The sequence below is a fragment of the Phoca vitulina genome, unplaced genomic scaffold, assembly GCF_004348235.1.
Source record: "Phoca vitulina isolate PV1807 unplaced genomic scaffold, GSC_HSeal_1.0 scaffold27, whole genome shotgun sequence".
NCBI classification, from domain to species: domain Eukaryota; kingdom Metazoa; phylum Chordata; class Mammalia; order Carnivora; family Phocidae; genus Phoca; species Phoca vitulina.
Genome location: NW_022589730.1, coordinates 16,271,342 through 16,288,707, shown reverse-complemented (window position 1 = coordinate 16,288,707; position 17,366 = coordinate 16,271,342). Strand labels below are relative to the sequence as shown.

General features: G+C 53.3%; 1 protein-coding gene and 1 non-coding gene across 2 annotated transcripts; one reads left to right on the top strand and one right to left on the bottom strand.

Moving 5' to 3' along the window:
• The first annotated feature begins 412 nt into the window (after positions 1–412).
• Positions 413–603, top strand: LOC116643859. The gene has a single exon (XR_004301643.1). It is a non-coding gene; the product is annotated as a U2 spliceosomal RNA (small nuclear RNA).
• Positions 604–8,080: 7,477 nt separating this feature from the next.
• RAX (retina and anterior neural fold homeobox) lies at positions 8,081–12,286 on the bottom strand. Its single transcript, XM_032422689.1, has 3 exons — positions 11,998–12,286; positions 11,440–11,690; positions 8,081–8,575 (listed from the first exon to the last, which is right to left on the bottom strand). Exons 1-3 carry the CDS (start codon positions 12,284–12,286, stop codon positions 8,081–8,083), a joined length of 1,035 nt encoding a protein of 344 aa, XP_032278580.1.
• Between the last annotated feature and the right edge of the window lie 5,080 nt (positions 12,287–17,366).

Below are 17,366 nucleotides of genomic sequence, written 5' to 3'. Positions count from 1 at the left end.
GATTTCAGATCTTTCTTCTTTTTTAATGTAGGCATTTGCTGCTAAAAATCCTTCTAAGCACTGCTTCAGCTGTATCCCAGAAGTTTGGGTATGTTGCATTCTCCTTCATCTTAAAGCATTTTCTGTGGGGAAAGATATTCCAGAGTTTGGGTAAAGCCATAGGGGTGGAAAAGCTCAGGGCAAGTTCACAAAATGCTGGCGTTTCTCAAGGCTCCGACATTAGGCATCCTCTTCTCTCTCCGCTCCCTCCCCCGAGGCAACCTCCTCTATGGTATGCCGATGGTTTATACTATCTTCTGTACACTGCTCTCAGAGCTCAGATCCTTTCCCTGAGCTCCAAACCAGTACTTGGAATTGTCTACTCAATATCTTCCCTCAAACTCACTTGATCAAAACTGAACTTTAAAAAAAAATTGTTTCTCAGTCTTTTGGCTAAGATCAAGTGTAGTATCTGTTCCGATCAGTTTAATATCTGATATGTCCTGGATCCGAAGACAATATATTAAATGGATTTTTGGAGTGGGGAGGTGGAAAAGGAGTTTGCTCCGTCCACTCTATGCATTGACCTGGCATGGCAGTACTCCCAGGAACGGTGCTCCCCCCAAATCTCCTCATTCAACCTCAAACCCGGCCACCTTGTCACTACACAAGGCCAAGCTTCCATTTTCCCTCAGTTACAGCAATAGCCTTCCATTTGGTCTTCTAGAACCCTCTCTTACCTCCTTCCAAGCTCTTCTCCATATGACGGGCAGGATAATCTATTTGAAATGATCATGTCACCACCTGTAGTGACATTAGTTAAGTTTTGGCTGTCCAGCACCAGAACACCCTTCCTGTGCTGGAGAATTCTCCTTATGTGTCTTGGTTGGCTGCTGAGCCTGGCTCCCGAATTGTCTGTAGCCACATACAGACTTATTTCTTTAAGTTGTCCTTCGGCTCCTGCCAGCCCAGCCTAGTTTGGGAGCCTGAGACAAGCCCGGCTCTCTCTTCCTTTGCAGGTGTGGTGAACTCCCCTTCTCGCCTCTTCCTTGTTTTCTTCCATTTTCCCTTCAGGGCTCATGAGTGTCACTTCCTCAGGGTGACTTTGGTGACTTTGTGACTTCATAGGCTAAGGCAGCTTTCTTTGTTATAAGCTGTTACTGAATGTGGTGCTTTCTCTGGGAATCACTTGCCCTTTGTGTTAGTTATTGCTCATCAGTTACTAGGTGCTTCCATGGGGTCAGGCACTGAATATGCCCAGAAGGGTCAGACAGCTGCCTGTAAGGATCCTACAGTTTCACTGGGGGCCACAGACAACACTATGGGATATGTGCTGGAATAGCCCTGGAGTGGACAACAACGAAGTGCTCTTAGGGGGGGTTGGTACAGGGGTGGGGGGAGGCAAGGAACTGACCGCCTGCAGGAATGCAGGCCAGCCGTGCAGAGGGACAGTGGCACTTGGGCCAGGTCCTGGAGGAGTTTGCCAGGAGCAGGATGGTGGGAAGTCCTTCTAGGCAGAAGGAATATTTATGCTCAAAGCCACAAAGTGAAAAAGCATATGGTGGACCAGTGAGAGGCAGAGTACGCTGGTGTCACTTGAACAGAGGGCAAGGAAAGGAAGAGGGAAAGAGGAAGGTAAGGAAAGAGCAAGAATGCCAGAGACAAGCCCGGAAAGCTGGGTCGGGTCTGGTTCAAAAGAGCCTCAGATGCCATACTCACCAGGAGCCTGGCTTTGGTCCCAAGGGCCATAAGGAATTATTTTAAGCAGAGGAACTGTTTGAGATACCTAATTCTGGCTGTAGTGTGAAGGAGAGATTGAGGACTGAGTGACAAGCAGATCCATATGGAGGCCATATCTTCACAGCTCCCGAGAGAGAGAGAGAGAGAGAGAGAGAGAGAGAGAGAGAGAGAGAACTCAATACATGGTCGTAAATGAATCAATGAAGAAACAACCATGAAGCAGGAGCATATGTGTTAAGTGCCATATGAGAAAGTCTGTATGCCGTGGGAAGCCAGGCAACGTGGGGGAGGGATAATAAAGCCCTGAACTAGAGAACTGGCAGAGAAAATCAAGGATAGGTGAACTTAGGTGTTCTGAAGTAAAAGCAATGTGGCTAAGTAATGAACTGCATATAGGTGTTTAAAGGAATGACTGAATCAGGGCTAGGTTTGGCTGGCAGTCAACAAATAGACTTAAAACAGAGAACCCAGGTAGCAATCTGGAGCTGGTATAGTGCTCTTGTGTCAGGGACTTACCACATACGGTCCCTTCTATCCTGTTATTCAACATTCTCAACACATGGCTTCATGACATGGTCCCCGATGGGTACTCCAGCACCGGCCTCACACCCACCTCGGAGGCAGTGGGCAGCAGGGAAGGGACAAGAGCAGAGCAAGCTGGTGACTTGTAAGAACTTACTTCCTACAAGTGTTTTCCCTTCCACGACATTAGTAGATATTTAATCATATCTAATTGAAAGGGAGGTTGGGAGATGTCTTCATTCTGGGCAGCTAAGATTTGGAAGCTATATGGCGGGGAGAGAGGTAAGAGGTAGAAAGGAAGTGGAAAATAACTTGTGTCCGCATCAAGACTGATTCTCATATCCATTCGGCGGCTCTGAATGAAGAAAGAGGGAGGAGTTTGAAGGAGGTTTATAGGAAGCCACAGAGTAAAGATGAGTAAGTTTTGTTTTGAGCATATCTATTTTGGGTGGCCTGTGGAACACTAAGTGGAGAAAACCAGTAGGCATTTGAAAACATATGTAGAAATGGGTCATTTCCTCTACTTAGACCATGTTCCTTGAGGGTGGAGATTCTTGTTTATCATTACATGTCCACTATATCTTACAAATTTCCAGAATGGATAACGATTGTAGGAAAATTAAGAAGGTGAAAAAAAACCACTAAGGGCTAACTTTTTAAAAGTACAGATGGAGAGACTATATATAGAACCCAGCTATTGTTAGCCCTGGAAATAACTTCTGCAGGTGACTTTTGACAGGAAGGCACCCTCCTATACAATTCATTCAGAATCTACTGTGAACACACACCCATGTTAAGTACAGAGCAGAGGAAAGCTGCTTGGAAAATGGGGTGTTACATTTCAGGTGTCTTTGGTGGGACAATGAGGGAGGAGGGGAGATCTTGGAGATCCAGCTTGGGTGTGTGGGGGGGGAATGGGGCTGTTGAAGGTCACGACCAGGCAATGTCACAACTCCGCCACCCCACAGGTCTCCCCACTTCCAGGCTGAGGGGCGCCGCTGCACCTGCTTTTAAGAAGCCGACCCGGAAGTTGGCTTCCTCCAAGCCTCTTCCAGGGCTGTGAGAGACGTGGCCAAGGATCTAGACGATTTAATCCAGTTTTAGGAAAGGGGGTTTACAGTGAGCAGTTAAGGCACAGTTAAAGAATTAATCACTAATGAGTCATTAACTCTGCCCACTATTGTACAGTTAACAAGCTGAGGCCAGATTATGAGAGCCAGTTCCCAATTAAGGGGACGACATTGGCCACAAAGCACACCATCCGCCTCTTGAAGGGTCCCGCGCACCCGCGGGCCGCTGCAGGGCCGCCCCTTTCCCAGGCGAGTTAGGGCGCGGCCGGAGCCCCGAGGGCCGGTGCGGAGCTCGCGCTGGCTGTGTAGACAGGAAGCGCCAATTTTTTCATTAATTTTATCTCCCCCGGAAATCTTTTCCTGCTGGCCTCCTGGAGGCTTGAGTTCTCTTCGTGTAGTTAGGGTTCTGTGGGTGAAAAGGAGCACTTGGATGGAGACAGAGAAGGGCCCGCGGCGAGGCTGAGGGTCAGGGGAGGGGGAGGGAAGGTGGCAGGAGAGGAGAGGCATGACTGCAAATGTTAAAGTCGCCTGGGCGGCTGAGTCCGCACTCCTGATGTCCCCACTGTACACCGCCTGCGGGGCTGACGCGGCTCCCGGGGAGCGGAGTCCTGGGCTGCCCCGGCTTCCAGAATCCCTCAGCAGACTTTCGATTAACCGATGAATTTGGCTCAGAGAGGGGAGGATTAGGATTCCCTGTCTCCGTTCTTTGGATTCTGGATTCACTGGAGATGGGAGTGGGGGACGGGCAGGGATCGTCTCCCCTGCTTGGACATTTCCCATCTCCCAAACAGGGACTCTCTGTTTAAAATTACATAGGGGCCACCCTAGGCCAGTTGCTGACCTCTGGTCAAAGCCTGCCCCTCCCCAGGGGTCTCTCCCGGTCCTCCCCGTGTCATCCACACCAGTCCCGGTCACCCTCCCAGGCAGCAGAGGTGGGAGCTCAGAGCCGCAGGGCGCAGAACTGGGTTTCGAGAGCGGGACAACCAATCCTGATGAACAGCCTGGACGGGCCTGGGGCCACAGCGTGGGGCCCCAGGACACGGAGCAAGGAGGGCCCCGCGGGGCCGCGGCCGCCTCTGGACCCCGTGGCTCCAGAAACGGGTGACCAGGAGAGGCGGGGCCCTCAGTCCCCCGCGTGCCTGCGGGAGAGAAAAATCGCCACCGTAAATCCAGAGCCGTGGCGCGCGGTGTGATCACGACACTCCCGTGGGCAAGAAGACACTCCTCCAAAATGGGGAAAACGCGAAAACGGAAACGCCCCCGACGCGGGGGCCGTGGCCGGGGTGGCATAGCTCCGCGCGTCCGCGATCTCTGGATTAGCCCTTGGTCTCGGCTGGGCACCCGCCAGCGAGCACCCCAGGTCCCCAGGCCGCGCCTGACTCCGCCCTTCTCTCGGAGTGGTCCAATCCGAGGCGTCCTTTCCCGCCCCGCCCCCCAGGCCTGGAGCCCGGCCCTGCGCGGCTCCTAGCCAGGTACCCAGGGGCCCAAACGGAGCGATCCGGGTACGGACTCACCTGCCTTCCTCCCGCGGCAGGTCAGAGCGTGTGCTGTCTTCCGGGGAGGAGGCTCCCAAGGCCTCCCTCTTAGACTGACTGAATCCAGTCAACCTGAAGCAGCGCCTGCCTGGGGACCTAAGTCGCTGTGTTTGGACAACAGTGTCTTTCTTCCCCAAACCCTGTGGAACCAGTCCCAACAGGTTCTTGCTCCCCTTCGGTGGACGCTGTAAGCGTCGCCTGAGCCAAACCCGCAGTCTCATTATGGAAGACTCAAGAACCATTTTTCAAGTGATGCAGGCTTACTGGGGAGACCTCCCCCCACTCCGAGTCCCTGAAAGACACCCCAAATCATAGCCAGCACAATCTAGTTTCCGAGGCCGGCGCCTCTGCAAAGGGCTTTTCGCAGCCATGAGCTTGAGCAGCATCCGCAGGTGTTTCAGGGTCGTCTGGCGCTTTAAGGCTCTTTAACGCAAGTCATTCTAACCTCCAGCCTGAGTTAAGTCCTGGCTTCCGGCCTGTCCTGCACCTCTACTCCTGGAGCCCTTAGAGCTGCTCTGTTAGGCAGCCCCTAGGAGTGGGGGGAGAGGGGCTCTGGGGCTGTTGGAAGCTAGCACCCACCCCTCAGGATCTTAATTCCCATGTGGCCTAATGAGTTGTTCCCGGGAGTTGAAATAGGAGCACTTACTCAGCAAGTGCTTCTGGAACACTGCAGTATGCTTGTGAACTGACCAGAGCTTCTGGTTACTCCAGCTCCAATGCTTGTAAGAGGTGTTATTTGAGGCAACCTCCCTGTGCCTCAGTTTCCTCATTTATAAAATGAGGCTAACTGTGTCTTCCTGGCATGGACCTTGTGAGGCTTAAATGAATCAGTAGATGTAAGCTGCTTGTAAGAGTGCTGGCACATAATAACCTCTCAGTGATCATTAGCTGTTAGTATTTTGATCATTTTCCAAGGCTTTGTCCCTGAAATCCAGGTATGACTCACTCTGCTGGTGTCTAAAGAGACGGTTTAGAATATTCATTCTCAGACGAAGTAGTAAAAGAGGAGAAAGAAGTGATGAAAAGCTGCAGGTGACAAAGCATAGGAAGAAAAGTGGTGCAAGGAGGCAAAATGAATAGTCATGGAAATGATCTAAAGGAAGCAAAGAAGACGCTGGTGGTAGGATGGGCAAGGTCAGAGGTGCCCAGGACTGCAGGAAGGAGAGGGAAGGCTGAGCAGGTACTCACCAGTGACCTTGGGAGTTCTCTGAATAAACCATTCCTAGTAAAAGGAGGGCATTAAAGGATGAAAGGATGGATGAAAGAGGATAGTCCAAACTGAAAGAAATTTACTTACACATTCATCCTGTTTACCTATTTTTTTTTTTTTTCCATGCCAATGGCTGGGATCACTTGGCCAATCCATCCATTTCCCAACGAACATCCTTGTGAGAGAAAGTACAGGTATTACTTCCTACCTCTTGAGGGAAATAACAGATCCAATAAATCCTTACTGACCAGCCTGCTATATGCAAGGCACCACATGAGGGTCTAGGGGTACACACCCCTGATTATGCTGTGGCCTCTCAGGACCCTCATGGCAAGACCTGAGTCCTGTGATGAGACTTTCTCTACCCCCAGCCTCAGGACAGTCATCCTTTGCCCAGGTCGGTTTCAGGAGCCCAAGAGTAGGACTGGGATAGCGTGGGATCAGAGAAGCAGGATCACAGTACGTATTGCCTTGCTTGGTGCTTGGTAGTTCACACAAAGCCCTCACAGTTGATCTTACTGCATCTTTTCCACCTCCCAGGGACATAGGGTTCATTTAGACAAGGGAAGAGGGCTGGGGTGGCTCACTAACGTGCTAACGAACGACAAAACAGTAGTGGGTGGATGATGCTAAGGCTCCGGCCGCATCTTTTCCAGTGCACTCAAAGCAACGAGGCCAGAGGACCTGCGCGGTGGGAAAGCGGGTTATTCCCCAGTCTGCCCAGCTTCCAGGATCCACGGCGGATACCGCGGCTGCCCAGGCTGGGAGTTCCGGGCTCTCCTTCTCGGGTGACTCCCCAAGTGCCGCGGGAGCTTCGGAAGCCGGCGGAGACCTCTGGATTCCCTCCCGCCCCAGAGAACAGCGGATACTGTCCACGACGCGCCCGCAAGGACGTGCGCTCCGGGGTCGCGGCGCAGAGCGCTCCAGAACACTGTCCCAGAGCACGGCAGCTAACCTGACGGACACTGAACAGAACCGCGGGGTTGGGGGTTGAGGAGCGAGTTGGGGAAGCGAGAGAGAGGCGTGGGGATCAGAAGAGGAAAAATTGTTCTGCCCGAGTCTCCGGAGGACTAATGTCATCAGTCCTGGGTAGCAGGGGCTGGCACCGAGCCCAGGACCCGGACAGTGATCCAAGAGGGCCCTTGGGCAGCGACGCGCTGCAAGCAGGGAGGCGGGGCCCTCAGGGGTTCCGGACATTCAGCTCTCCCCCTGGGGAAGGTGGTGTAGACGTTTCCTATTGGGGTCAATCCTTCGAAGTAGCAGCCGCAGCTTGGCTATTGGGGTATAGAGGGCCTGGGAACGCGCAGGCAGCTGAGCCTTGGGCTCCAAACACCCCGAACCCCACACACTCGCGGCTCCCGCAAGCGCCAGGAGAGGAGCGCTCGGGGGGGGGGGTGGTGGGGAGCTCGGAGTCTCCGCAGCAGCAAAGCACCCCCAGGAGGGTACGCAGGAGGGAGCCCCAGGTCCTGCGCGGTCCTCTGCTTTCCCTGACCCACCCCATCCGTCACCGCAGCCCCTCTCGTACCCCCATCCGCCTTCCTCCCCGCCACCGCAGTCCTGGGCGCCCTTAACCGGAGTCAAACCAAAACAAGGCAATCTTTAATTCTCCTCCCCAATATTTCAAACTACGCGTACAAACAGTCCATCAAACTCTATTTCTCGGCCTCCCCTTCCTCCCAGTTGTCGTTTTCCGGGGTAGCCACGCCGCCCGGGAACAGCCGAGGTCAGGCGCTTTGGGTCCCCTGAACTCCGGGGGGCCGGGCCGCCTCTCCGCCTCCAGCAGCAGGGCCGGGGGTCCGTGGGGGTGGAGGGGTGGCCAGAGGCCAAAGGGCCTCGGCGGGCCGGAAGGTCAGTCCTCCCGGCCGAGCCAGGAGCAGACGCGCGTCCGAGACCCAAGCCTGGCTGCAGCATCAGGCGGCTCGGGAGGGTGGCCGTGTGGGGACCCCGGGGGGAAAGGGCGCGCGCCCGCGGGTCCGGGTCGGTTCCCAGGACGGCCGTCCGGCCCGATCGGGTCGCGGGTGCCCCTAGAGGGCCTGCCACGGCTTCCCGATGGCCTGGATGTGCTCCTTGGCCTTCAGGCGCAGAGCCGCGATGCTGCTGTTGCGCGGGTCCGCCTCGTCCAGGGGGAACTTGTCCCCGAAGCCCGGCGCGCAGGGGTAGGCAGACGGCGGCGGCCCGAGGGGCTGCAGGCCCGGGCCCAGCGGCGGAGAGTTCAGGAAGGGCGGCGGCGGCGGCGGCGTGTAGCTGGCGGGCAGGCTCTGCGGCGGCGGCCCGAAGCCCGGCAGGCTCTGCAGCGCCGTGGCGCCCCCGCCCGGCAGCGGCGACCCCAGCCACGACTCGAGCGGCAGGGCGCCCCCCGCCGGCCCGCCGCCGCCGCCCGGGCCCGCCCCGAGGGGCGCCAGAGCCGCGGAGGGCGGGGAGCGGCTGAAGGAGAGGAGGGGCGAGTCTTGCAGCTTCATGGACGACACTTCGAGCTTCTCCTGCCGCCGCCACTTGGCCCGTCGGTTCTGGAACCACACCTGCGGAGGGCAGCACAGCGGCCGTCGGGCTGCGGCGGAGGCTCGGGCCGCTTCCCCGCCCTGCTCCCGGGGCAGCCCGGCCGGGACGGCTCTCTCACCCCCAGAGAAAACGGGGGCTGGGCTGTTTCGCACCACCTCCCCACCCCTACTTTCTCCTTTCTTTTCCACCCCGTTGTCTCCTTTTTGCCTCTTCCCTCCTCTCGTTTTTGGAAAGCAGATGTCACCAAATTTCGGGGACCTGCTGATTGTCAGCTCCTCCTGGCACCTCGGTTTAGCAGTTGCTTCCTCTCTCTATGGTCCTGCTCTCACTGACTGTGTTTGGGCTCGGACTCTCTCTCTTTTTTTTTTAATTAAAAAAAAATATTTTATTCATTTATTTGGGAGAGAGAGAGCACAAGCAGGGGGAGCGGCGGGCAGAGGCAGAGGGAGAAGCAGGCTCCCCGCTGAGCAGGGAGCCCAACGCGGGGCTCCATCCCAGGACCCCGGGATCATAACCTGAGCGGAAGGCAGGCGCCCCCAGTTTCTTTGCTTTGCCTACCTTTTGTCTCTATTATAAACATATATATAAACAAATACTCCAAGTACCCTAACTGGCAGCACTGGATGTTAAAATACAGCTATTTCCAGGAATTACTGGTTATGATAACTAGTAGAAAAAAAGTGGGTTTATTTTATCCCAAGCTTATTTGAGTTGCTGCTTTAATAAGATCTTCATTCTTCTTTAACTGATATCCCTTTAGTATTTCTGATATTTCTTATAAATGGCTTTCAATGATTACAATCGTTTGTTTATTAGATTTACCTTGAATTTTTTGAGTCAATTTTGACATTAAGATAAGTTCAATGAATTCAACTTTTCTTTCTTCCTTTCTTTTTCCCTTTACATATAGAAAGTCTGCACCAAGAATGAAGTCTGGTTTCTTAATGATAAAACGTCCATTACTGATTTGGTAAAAGCCCAAGAAAAGGTGTAATTAGGGTTTCACTACCTAGTTCCTACCCCTGGAAACAGAACAGAGAGAACTGGTCTAGTTTGGTAGAGAATCTGAAAGAACTTTGGCCAAAGTGGTGGCTTCCTTTAATGGAAGGAAATAGGGGAATAGCTGAGACCTTAGAAGGGTAATGTATGTAATGCTAGGATTTGGGGGGAGGGGGAGGAAGAAAAAGAACAGAAAAGTTAAGTACCCTTGTCCCCTTCCCACAAAAGATTCATCTCCATAGCTGGGGCCCTAATTTCCCCCAGAAACATTAGATATTTGCCGATAATAGAGAAAAGAGAAACATCAGCTTGGGGAGGGCTCCCATCCCACTGCTTCCTCCAATTCCATGCATGTCCCACTCTGGCCCCCCAAAATATCGGCTACTGCCTTCCACCCAGTATTCAAAGTCAGAGAGCTGAAGACTGGGATAGTCTACCCTTAGAGGGCTGTACTGTTGCCCTCCGCGCAGCTGGAGGCCCACAGTAGACCTCCCCCTCTGTCTGATTACATCAGAGCCATGTGTTAAGAACCCGCCATATGCTGGGCACTGTGCTGGCCCTGTGGTCACAGAGAAGTCACAGACACTGTTCTCAAGAAGCTGACAACTTAGAGGAGGAGCCAAAATCCCTGAACAAATAAAGAGGGAGGAAGGAAGGTAGGACAGAGGGGGCATCAAGTGGGAAGGCAGCCCTGCGCTGGTTGTGTCTGTGGTCTGTGGGGGCACTGGGAGGCTTTGTCTCTCCTCTTCCTCCGTCTTTCACTTGTGTTCCTTTCTTTCCCCCTACGGCAGCCTCTCTCCCCGAAAAGCAGGTACTAAAATGTCCACACCTTCAACGACACCATTGCAGTTCCACCGCCCCAAATTAAGAGAAATTGAACTGTCCTTGCAAGTTAATCCTAAATTACATTAGGGAACTATTTTTTTAAAACCACGGCATTTACTCATTACTTTAAACTCCTAATATAATAAGCAGAAGAGACAAAAGGCAAAAGCTTGTCCCCTTTTACCTTTAAGGTAAGGCTAAAAGCCCCCTAACATCTGAATATCTTCACTTCCTGGAAATCTAATTCATTAGACATACACAAAAATCCCACCTTAGTTCCACTGCCTTTCAGAGGTAGTGAAATTTGTTCCCAATGACTCCCTTTCAGGCCTCTGTAAACTCTCCTAATTTGGAAATCCTCCCAGATTTTTCACAGATGACTAGCAAATATTTAAGGCTTTCAAATATTTTAATGATCAGGGATTAAAGATAATTCAGCTTTAATTAAAGCAAAAACCCTTTTACAAAAAAAAAAAAAAAAGAAAGAAAAGAAAAAGAAAGAGAGAAAAAAGAAAGAAAAGAAAAGAAAAGGCCTCTGCAGCAGCGGGAAGTTTGGTTGGATGTGCACCAAAGAAGCAAAAGTCCGTTTCTTAAACAAATCCACCAAAAGTTTCAACTGCGGGCGCCAGGGCCCTTGCAAGAAGACTGGGTTTGGGTTTCTCGACAGGGTGAGCGCTAGCGACGAGGGTGGCATTTGGGGCCCCAGTGCGGGAGGCTGCCTACATCCCCTCTCTACTCACCGCCTCCCGCCCCAGTCCTGGCTGCGTCTAACGAGCTGTCGCTCTTCGTCTTGCCAGCCCTGTCTTAGTGCTCTCTTTAGGTTCGGAGAGGGAGACCCCCCAAAAGGGAGATGCTACTACAAACTGGAACAGACTGTCCAAGGGGCGGTGGTGGGTCACCCACAAGGTCGGTGACGCGCCTCTGAGGCTCTGGGCGAGCCCCGTCGAGGAGGACCAATGGGAAGAGCGCCGCAATACATGCGTGGACGCCCGGGGGTTCGGTGAGCACTAGCTGCAGCCTGGGCCTGGGGCCCTCCCGGGGACCGATCTGGGCGCTTTACCTGGACCCGGACTTCGGGTAGGTTGACTTTGCCGGCCAGCTCCTCGCGGCTGTACACGTCGGGGTAGTGCGACTTCTCGAACGCGCGTTCCAGCTCGTGCAGCTGGTATGTGGTGAAGGTCGTGCGGTTCCGCCGGTGCTTCTTCTTGGGCTCCTCCTCCGCCAGCTTCGCGTCCCCGGTGGCGGGACCGACCGGCAGCCCTGGGCTCGGCCGTGCCTCCCCAGGCTCCTTGGGGCAATAGGGTCGAGGGGCTGGGACGAAGAGGCCCCAGACGGTCAGAGACACTCCGGGAGTTATCTCTGGGCCCACTCCACCTACCCTTGCGCGCCGGCAGCGGGACGCGGGCTCCCCCCGGGCGCGGGACCAGGAGGTCGGGGAAAGGCTGTGAGGGGCCCCTAAGATTTCTCGGAACGCAAATTGGAGCCCCCTGCTCTACACAGCCCGACTCCGCGCCCAAATGCCTTAATAAAGGTTAAGGCAGGGGCTTATTCGTCTTGCGGAGCTCCTAAGTTTGGGCACCCCCTCAGGGCCCCGCAGCAGCCAGGGGTGCACACTCACCTTCGTACTCCGGAGCAGGCGCCGGGGCAGGCTGCGGGGAGGGCTCGCCGCCTCCCCCGGGCGCCTTGGGGCAGGCGGCCCGCGCTCCCGGCCTCCTATCCCGCTCCTTCGCGCCCCGGGCGCCCGGCTCCGCGGAGAAGGAACCGAGGATCGCGTCGTCCTTGGTAAATCCCAGGATAGCCTCGATGCTGTGCAGCCGCGAGGTGCTTCCTCCCGGGCTGCGGAGCAGGTGGCCGGCAAGCGAGAAGCTGCCGTCGGCCATGGCGGGGGCGCAGCCGGGCAGGTGCATGGGGAGCGCCAGGAGGCCGGAGGGCGCGGCCCGCGCTCTCGCAGCGCCGCCTGCCTTGGAGACCGAGAGAAGAGGCTCGAAGTCGGCGCTGCCCGGGTACCGCCGTCCCACCCGCGGGGTCCGGAACCAAGGTCAAGCTTGGCGGGTGACGCGGGCCCGGGCTGCGCGCGCCGGAGGTGGGCGAGCGCTCGGCCCACGGCGGCCTGGGTCTCTGCAGGAGTCTGAAGTTCGGACTCGGGGTAGCTGGGGCTCCGGGGGCTAAAGGCTGCGAGCCCGTTCGCCCCGGCTCCTCCCCTCCTGCCCCGGACCCAGCCTCTTCCCTCGGCCCCTCCCTCGGCAGCGGGGCGGGTCTTTCCCTCGGGGTCCCAGTGCTGCCACTCCGGGCGGGGCCGGCACTGCGAACTTTCCACCTTCCACCTCTCGATCCGCTCCAAACGCTCCAAGCACGTCTCGGGGGGAACCGGCGGTGGGATGTGTGACAGACCTGGGGACCCCGCTCTGGGACCCGCTTCCCCCGTCTGGCCTCAATGGGGCCGACGCCCTTGGTCTCACCTTCCCCCAGTACCCCGTGGGTTTGCCTCCCTTCTTGGGCTTCCCTCCCCCCGCCCCCACCATCACTCCCGCGACCCCAGAGTCGCCTCCGCCCTCGGGCTCACTTCCTCGGCCGGGCTGAGCGCCCGGGGCGACCTTTGGAAAGACAGAGCGGACGGGCGGCTGCCCTGCTCTACAGCGTAGGACGTCGGGCCACGCACGCTTCTTCCCAGTTTTGAAATTTCCCTTCTCTCTCCCTCTTTTTACCCCCAAGGGCACTCCTCTTTCGGCTCCGTAGTCCGAAGCCTTCGGGTTTATTTTATTTGTCTATATATGTTTACCCGCTCCTTCCTGTCCCCTCGGTAGGCTCGCTCATCCCAGCGCCAGCCCCAGGAGGCGGTAGGGCCATCTGTCCCTGCGCGCCCGGTGACCTCGAGTGCCCGACCGCCCAGCAGGAGGCTGGGAGGCCCCGAGACGGACCTGCTGCCGGGCTCAGGCCCGGGGCGGGTGGGGTAGGGGGAACCCGCCTTCACTCTCGTAGACTGTCCCGCGGGACCCCTCTCCCCGCCAACAGTCTCCAGACCCAGGAGATGTCCCAGCCTCAGGCTGACGGGGCAAGGACCTTCGTCTGGGGTGAAGGCTTCGCACTTCTCTGGGGGGTTATAGGCGTAATCTGCTTGCATTTCTTTGCACTTTGGGAGCCCCACGAGGCTTCCTTGGCCCAGAATGAGAGTCGCAGGCCAGGTGGAATGATGGTTAACTGCCGACAAGTGTTTTTTCACGTGTGCCGGTGCTGTGGTCCGCGCTCTGAAGGCTGACACTTCTCAACTTTGATGCCCGACCCGAGCCCCCCCCCCCCCCCCCCGTCCCTCTTCTCTAAACTATTAGCGGGAAACGTGAACCAAAATGCTTTCCTAAAGGTCTGAGGACCTAGAGATTCCTTTCCTTTTCCCCACTTTTATTGCGATATAATTGACATACAGCGCTGTGTGAGTTGAAGGTGTACAGTATAATGATTTGGTTTACCTGTATAGTGAAATGATTACCAAGATAAGTTAACACCTCATGATCTCATACAGATACAAAATAGAGATTCTTAAAATGTCCTCTGCAGTAGGAGCTCTGATCCCCACACAGGGACGTCTCCCGCACCTCCACCATTAGTTTCTCTCTGCTTGGATTCAGACAAGGGTTTACTGCCTCCCTTCTGAGGGTCACACACTCAGGTGGGCCATGCCAGCACCACAGAAGAAAAGAAAGGCTGGGTGCTGGCCTTCAGAAGTTTAACGGCCAGCCTGGGAGACAAGACAACAGAAGAAACAAGAGAAAAACACATTATCTTCCAACCCTCACTTCTATTTTATTTTTTAAAAGTTTATTTATTTAAGTAATCTCTATACGTAACGCGGGGCTAGAATTCAGGACCTCATGAGATCAAGAGCTGCACGCTCTTCTGACTGAGCCAGCCAGGCACCCCCAATCCTTTAAATTGGTGTTAGAAGGGCACTCAAAAGGACATGTGACCACATTAAGGATCACGAAATGATTAATTCTCTATGATGGGCATATGCAAGTGGTCATTACACAAATCACTCTATTTTTTAGTAGACCTATAAAAAGGTAAATTAAAATAGCAAGCAGGTGAGTTTGCAGTAGATAGATATTGAGCTACTAGTTCAAGTAAAAATTATGTTTTATTTTAAAGATTTATTTATTTTTATTTGAGAGAGAGAGAGTGGAGGAGGGTCAGGGGGAGAGAGAGAATCTCAAGCAGACTCCTTGCTGAGCAAGGAGCTGGTTGCAGGCTCCATCCCAGGACCCTGAGATCATGACCTGAGCCGAAATCAAGAGTCAAATGCTTAACCGACTGAGCCACCCAGGCGCCCCAGAAGTGACGTTTTATTTTAAGAAAAAGCTACGTTAATGATAATCAATATGCACCTTATAGCTTTCAGAATCCTTTCACACTCTTCCCATCAGAGGATGCTCACAATCCTGTGCGGTGAGCAGGACAAATGCCTTTGTCCCCATTTTATAGAAGAGGACACTGAGGCTGTTAAGGGGAGAGGTCAGGACTAGAACTCAGACCACGGGACTCCTGTCCAGCGTTTTCTGCCTATGGCTCATTTGTAATAAAGGTTGTAGAGTGGGATGTTTTTGAAAAGAATAAAAGCCCATCTTACCCCGCAGTCCATCCTTAATCCTTCCCGGAGACTGGCCACCGAATCTAAGAGGCTGAAGTAATGGCAGCTTAGCTTCCTGGAGAAGTGAAGCCAGAGCCTGTAGACAGAGGCCTTTGGGGCGCTGGTGTCCCACACTAGTGAACAAATCCTTGGGAGTTTCCCATCTCAGTCCAGGCAAAGCCTGTCCCTGGGGCCCTCGGGCTTTCTAGGCTGTCGAAGGCAACTGTCCCTGCAAAGGGTCTGGTGGCACCCCCACAATGTCCCAAATGCCAGTTACATAGACCTGGTGGCTGCCCGAGTGGCTGACTGGTGTTTGCTGTTTCCCCTATGACCAAGAATGCTTTTTATGTAAACTTCCCCAATATTAAATTGATCTCTATAATCACTGCTCAACAAAGATTGGCAGTGTTTTCTTAAGCTTCTGCCCACACGCTAAGGGGCTTAGAGCCTTGTTTTCCAAAGTTAATTCCCTCTGGGATTGCCCAGCTCTCCCTAATAGGTCCAGGTGAGGTTAGCTTTTATTTACTGTTTATTTCAGAGTCTTGAGAGAAAAGCAGAAAAGGCTTCAACAGCCACTGGCGAGGGACTTCGGGGGAAACAGGGCAAAGCAGGACAAGGGGAGGTTGGGGCTTTCTTTGTGCGCGACATAAAGAGCTAGTCAATGGCATTGTGGGCGCGGTGGAGGGTACTCCAAGCAATCAGCCGGGGGTCATTGTTAGGGGCTAATCTACATGTGTATTTCCCAAGAACTCGATTAGGGAAGATGAATGGACTCGGCCATGTCCCTAATTCTAGCATGGAGCTCGCTGCATTTTTCCAGCAGTTACGCCAGCTCATAATCAGCCGAACTTCAGCAAAAGTAAGGAGCCTGCCTTCTGAACTCCACCTCTATTTAATTCATTAATTCATTAGGTGGATCAAAGAAAAATCCGTCCTGCCAGCCCTCACATGTGGGCTGAACCTAGACATAGCTAAAGCCCCTTTAAACTTGGCATGGCTCAGAGAAACCTTTCCAGAAGTGAGGAGAGTGGGGGTGGTCGGGGCTTGGGAAGGTCTTTAGAGTGGGAGGTTCCGTGTGATGTGGGAAGGACAATATGGAACAATAATTGAAGTGGGGTGGGATGAGAGGGGGAGATTTTGAGGAGAAAGGGAATAAGGACAGGCTAGCATGAAGAAAATGAAATCTAAATGTAACCAGCAATTATGGGAAGTTGTAGCGTAAAGTGGCTCTTTTGTCTTGGATGGATGCGGGAGGTCCCATTTCTGGAAGCATTCTAGGTGGACTGCTTCCCCCAGAACACTCTTGCGGGAAATGGGCCTTTGTACGGTGATTTCCCTGTGCGCCGGGTGAGCAGGTGACACGTTCACAAACTGAGCTAATGGCGTCTGACTGTGGCGTCTAGTAATTTCACCTTGAAGCGGTGTTTGAGGTTTTGGCGAAAAATGTTTATTTAAGGGCTTATATGATATCACTTCATGTGTGTAAAACCAACTCTATCATCTGCATGTAGATTCTTCCTTCAGTAGATGTATTTTTATCCTGGAATAACTCCTCTTGTCTCACACTCCTCCTATTAGCTCATACATGTTCTTTCAGGGAAATATATAAATAAATTTATCGAATACTAATGCTATGCCAGTGGGCATTCTTCTGAGAGTGAATTTACGTGGATTACCTAATTAGTCCTCACAATAACCCTGTGAGATAGTCAATATTATCTCCTCTTATAGACGAGGAATCTGAAACACAGATTGAATCACATGCCAAGGTTTCAGGGTTTGGGGTGGAATCTGGACCTAGGTGTTTTTCAGTAATGTGTCCATCTAACCACTATGTGCACTGCCTCCCAATACGGCGTGTTTACATGATAGGCACTGTGAATCTTCCCGTGACTCTAAGAGAACTAGCAGATGAAATAAGAACATTTGGGAGTCAAAGGATATAGGAATACTATGGAGATCAAGAGTCCGAGGCTTAACTGACTGAGCCACCCAGTATATTTTTAAGCATCAGCCCTGTGTCATTTATTTTGTCTTCCTTTGATGCTATGAATTCTCCCCTATACTATACTGTACATTGCATGTCACGTCATGGGCACGATATACAAGATGCTAACCGTTGTAAAAAAAGAAAAATCACTAAACTCTCTTTAATTCGGACACAGTGAGTTCAGAGATAAAACACACAGTGCTTGTTTGTCTCTCACTACCAAATCTTCCTAACCAATAAAATATTTTCCTAGTTGAAGCACAGCAGAAGGAAAATCAGGAAAATGTTCTTAGAAATGCTTATTAGAAAACCCATTTTTACAAGTAGACAACCAATAATGAATATTGTTGGCCACTTTCATCAGATTGGCACAAGA